The 4,706-nt window shown below is 35.0% G+C and overlaps 1 protein-coding gene across 2 annotated transcripts; it reads right to left on the bottom strand.

Annotated features, from left to right (window-relative positions):
- On the bottom strand, nt 1,518–4,463 carry LOC107619559 (uncharacterized hydrolase YugF). 2 transcript variants are annotated; one of them, XM_016321848.2, is made up of 6 exons: nt 3,992–4,463; nt 2,638–2,749; nt 2,455–2,548; nt 2,195–2,372; nt 2,052–2,121; nt 1,518–1,965 (listed from the first exon to the last, which is right to left on the bottom strand). In XM_016321848.2, exons 1-6 carry the CDS (start codon nt 4,396–4,398, stop codon nt 1,654–1,656), a joined length of 1,173 nt encoding a protein of 390 aa, XP_016177334.1. In that variant the 5' UTR covers nt 4,399–4,463; the 3' UTR covers nt 1,518–1,653. The 2 variants fall into 2 exon arrangements, with proteins under 2 accessions (XP_016177334.1, XP_020967125.1); XM_021111466.1 differs by having other exon boundaries at nt 1,795–1,957.

The raw sequence follows: 4,706 nt of genomic DNA, 5'->3' as shown, positions 1-4,706 counted from the left end.
TGTGAGCTCTTCTTTTTTTTTTTTTTTTTTTCTTTCTCTAATGAATGCTAAAATAGAATCTTTGTAATCTATGTATGATATAAATATGTATGTGAGTATAATCCTTATCAAGCACCTTATAAGTTTGATATATAATGGAATATCTTTGACATTTTGGTGGAGAGGACTAGATGTAGTTAAAAAGGTTATATGAAATTAGAATAAAATCCAAATTTGCAATCTCTCTTCTTTAAGCTTTTTACATTTTTTTATGTTTATTTTAAAGTGGTGTGAAAAATACAACTCTTATAAGTTCTTGGGGTTTGTTTGAGAGTCCGTTAAAAAGCTGCTTTTTATTTTTAATATGGAGGATAGGTTGGTGTGTTGCAGTGTTATGGAGAGCACAGACATGTAGTGTCAGGAGAGCACAACTCAGACTGAGGGAGTTAGATACAGGAACACAAAGGTCCGTTTTCTTTTATACCAACTCACATATTCAAGAAAATATTTTTTTATACAAATTCGGAAAGTCTGTTTTCTTTGTATATGAAAAAAAAAACTAATCGAATGCTCCGTTTTCCTTTTATAAAAAAAAAAAAAACTAATCGGACGGCCCGATTAATTAACCGTGAATTTCAAATTCTCTCTTTCAAAACTCGGACCATCCTATTTGGTAACCCAATTTTTTTTAAAAGAATTCGGATGGTCCGATTTCTTGCACCATGTTTCAGCCAAAAGTTGTCCCACATCCATGTATAGCACCTCCATCCTCCATATCAATGCATAACACACGCATGGCATATCTAAATTAATAAGCCTTAAAAAGTATTATAGTACGTTAATGTTCGCTCTTTAATTTAAATTATCTAAATCCAAGTGGTACGAAAAAATAAAAGTACGTTCTCTAGGGGAGAAAATTTATCTTTATCCTTACTAGTTACTACGCAATTCACCATCTCTAGACTATATTTGTGTTTATTAACTAACGTTCTTCAGTTTATCTTTTCCTAACAGCATTCGCAGATTCAGACTGGAAAATTTGTCCAGACTCAAGAAGGCGAGTCTCTTGTTATTGCTATTTTCTTGGATAGTCCCTATCTTCACTAGCTCTTACTTCTCTCTCACCATAATCAACTCTACACTTAGAGCAGGGAGTTTCACATTCTACAAAATAAGTTGCTTCATATCACTTTATAATCATTCGTTTAGTTTTTTTTCTTTTTTAAATCTCTCGTGTAAAATAATTTTTTGATAACCCTCTTTAAAATATTTTTGGTCGTAAATGAGTATAGTTCAAGAAAAAACACTTCTCTATTATTCAACGTTGTACATAGATTTTATATCTTAATTGATACAGATGCACAAGACAGAATAACATAAATTAGAATCTTATCAAAATGTTAATTTTACCCCATATTGCAACCATCAGTACTCCACCATCAACCACCCCCTTCAATAACTTTAACTCATTCACAAATTCAGGACTACAAAACAACACAAGATTTAAATTATTATATCTAATATCTAACAGAGGAATGTGAAGAGCAATATATTAATATATTAAAACTAATGGAAATTAAAGCTGAATACAAATAAAATTATGAGCATAATAAATACACATGAAATCACTATCAATATTGAGTTATGCTTATGCACACTCTAGCTACACTTTCACTATGAATCTGAAAGATTGGCTAACCAGGGAAGCAATTTTTCATGGACTAATTCAGGTCTATCATCATGAGGACAATGTCCAACCCCTTCAAGTACACACAGTTTCACATTTTCCTTTTCAGAAGCCAATGAAGAAAAGTACTTTCCAACAGGTCCATCAAGTGGAGTGAAAGGATCTTCATTTCCCCACAGAAGTAAGACCGGCACCGAGATTTTCGGCATCAACTGCACCGGGTTCGGCCCCGGCGGCCCTGTTACGATCGATACAAATGCATCTAATGCTCCTTCATCGTTTGCCGGTTCCCTAATGATCTTCACATACAGTGTCAAAATGCAAATTCTAAGTAACAAAAGAAGATAATTATAATAAGAAGCAAACAACAAAATTGTTAACTTACCTCCACCAGTTCTTCATCCACAGACTCCTTATCGCCGTACACTGAACTCAGAATGTTCTTCAAATTTTCTCTGCATTTTAAGCAACACACGTTTTAATTCAGATTGCTTCGTCAAAAATATAAGCAAAATTTGGAGATAATACCTCTGTTTAACACGCTCGAAAATGGCTGAGGCGATTCCCTTTTGCTTCAATAAAAAATCAACCAGCCAAAGCAATGGTAAGACTAACTTAATCCTCCAGTCATCAACAATTGCTTTGTTGTTCATGCCACCAGCACAGTTTAACAGCACAATCCCTCTAACAAGTTTTTGACTTGAATCTGGGGGTTGAAGTCTATAACTCACAAATTAGGCAAAAAAGAAGTTGGATATGCAAACAACTTGAGGATTTACCAAATATACCTGAGGCTGCAATGACACAAGCAAGACTTCCAACAGAGTTTCCGATTAGTACAGTTGGCTTCTTAATGACTTCCTCCAAGAAATCCAGGATCAACTGTTGATAGCAAATAGCGCACTCGAACATGGTAAGTTTTGGCAACGGTGGACAGTTTAATTTCAGATGAAGGCTCAACAAAGAGTTACCTCAGCCCATGTTTCCATGGTATATGAAAAGCCTGGTGGCTTCTCGGAAGCACCAAAACCAAGAAGATCAATGGCATAGACAGTATAATTCTGGGACAGTGTGTTTATATTCCTGGAAAGAAAAAAGCCTCAAATTACTTAAATTGGGATTGAATTTGCGCTCAATACATGGTCAGATCAGTACACTCTTTAGTGTAGTTTCCATCTATCCGAAATTCCGAAATTAACGGAGCATATTAGTAAGACTAAAACAGTAAAACCAGAGATACCATTCTGCCATGATTTGATTTTGAATTTTAAACATCTGAAATCTACATAGCATGATAGTATCCTCATTGGTCCATGCTAGATAGATATCCTAAGTTCCTAACTTTAACACTTTACGTACTAGTTTCACTATGCTAAAACTAACACAGGAGATAGGCAGGGATGGCAAGGGGGGAAGCCCGGCTTGCCCCGCCTAATGAGGGGTCCTGAAATCTCACCCTGCCCCTTCTAACAGCGGGCTGGCAGTTTCTAAAGATATAAAAATATTATAATTTCTAAATTAACAAACATTAAAGTCTTTATAATTAAAAAATATATAATAAACATAATAATAAACCAAATTTTTTGAAACAAAATACTAAAACCAACATTGTCCAAAAGTAAAATAAATATTCTCCAAAATACATAATTAAATATCTACAAGTTTAGAACATAATCAATCAAACATAAAACATAATCCAAAATACTAAATTAGAACATTTTTAAAAAATTATAAACCCGACCGAAAGCCCGCCCGTCAAAGCCTACGGTTTAACATAGGTTAGGCGAACTTTTGATGTGTGGTGGTCTCTCTGCAAACAACCAACCAAACCAAGATCAGTTACTATAACAGTAGGAACTAACTTATTATTTCTTTTTTCTTTTTCCCTTCTTTCTTCTCGATCTATCAAGCATATGCTAAAATTTGGTGATTTTGCAAATTTCCGGGAAAAAGGGTGATGGGATAACCAGAATCACTGTACAATATATGGAAATGGGATTCTGGCAAAATAGTGAAAATAAAACCCTGATTGGAAGCTTAAAATTTAGGCAGTGATAACATTCACTAATATAATTAGCTTCCAAATTAGAGAAGGAAAACAATTCCAATTAGGGTAATAACTAATAACTAAAAGTATGAAACCAATTGAGGTAATTTTATCATTATCATTATGATGTTATGTTACGCTCCATTTTACATGTGGCTAGAAATGAATGCAGCATAAGAAAAAGTTATAAACAAGGATAAATATCTCAAAATGGGTGGATGAGAAAAGAAAAGAACAACAGCAGAAGAAAAAGTGATAGTAGTGAGCCAAATAATTACCTGCGCCAGTGAGGAATAGAGGCACCAAATCCATGGACAAGTAGCAAAGGAGGGTACTCCTCATCAGATGAATCATCATCATCAGGGGATGCGAAGTAGTTAATGGAATACTGACCCTTCCATTGCCATTTGAGGCACTTGTTCTTAATCCTTTCTACCTCAGAAAAGGTTCCAGAAGCAGCAGGTTCTGCTGTAGTAGAAGAAGAAGTGGAGGAGTTGACGACGAAATTACTAGTTTGGTGAAAAGAAGCAGGAGCATGATGAAGCCTGCTAGTTGTTCTTGTTCTTCTTTTTGCTGAGGCGAAGAAATGGGCACTAGTGCTGCTGAGTCTTTGAAGGTGTGAGGGAGAGTGTGTTTGCAATCTCAGAAATAAAAGTGAAGAACGAACAGCACTTGCCACTTCCATTGCCTTTAATTACTCTTATCCCAACACCTTCTTTGTGTTCAACTTTATGTTGCGTTTAATGAACTTTTATTTTTTCTTTATTTTTTCTATGCAAATACTAAATACAATAATACGACAAAAATGTTATTCTGTACATAGACGTTAATTTATACAAATTAGTGAAATTACTAGTAGGGGTGTGCATGGGTCGGGTGAAACCAGGTTTGATGTGATCTAGATCCGACCCGAAATATATATCGGACCTATTTGTTAGACCCGAACCCGATCCTAGACCCGATGAAACCTATATACTTTCGGGCCACGATTAT

The sequence above is a fragment of the Arachis ipaensis genome, chromosome B09, assembly GCF_000816755.2.
Source record: "Arachis ipaensis cultivar K30076 chromosome B09, Araip1.1, whole genome shotgun sequence".
Taxonomy (NCBI): domain Eukaryota; kingdom Viridiplantae; phylum Streptophyta; class Magnoliopsida; order Fabales; family Fabaceae; genus Arachis; species Arachis ipaensis.
The sequence above is the reverse complement of the archived record's forward strand: the minus strand, read 5'-3'. Positions and strand labels throughout refer to the sequence as shown.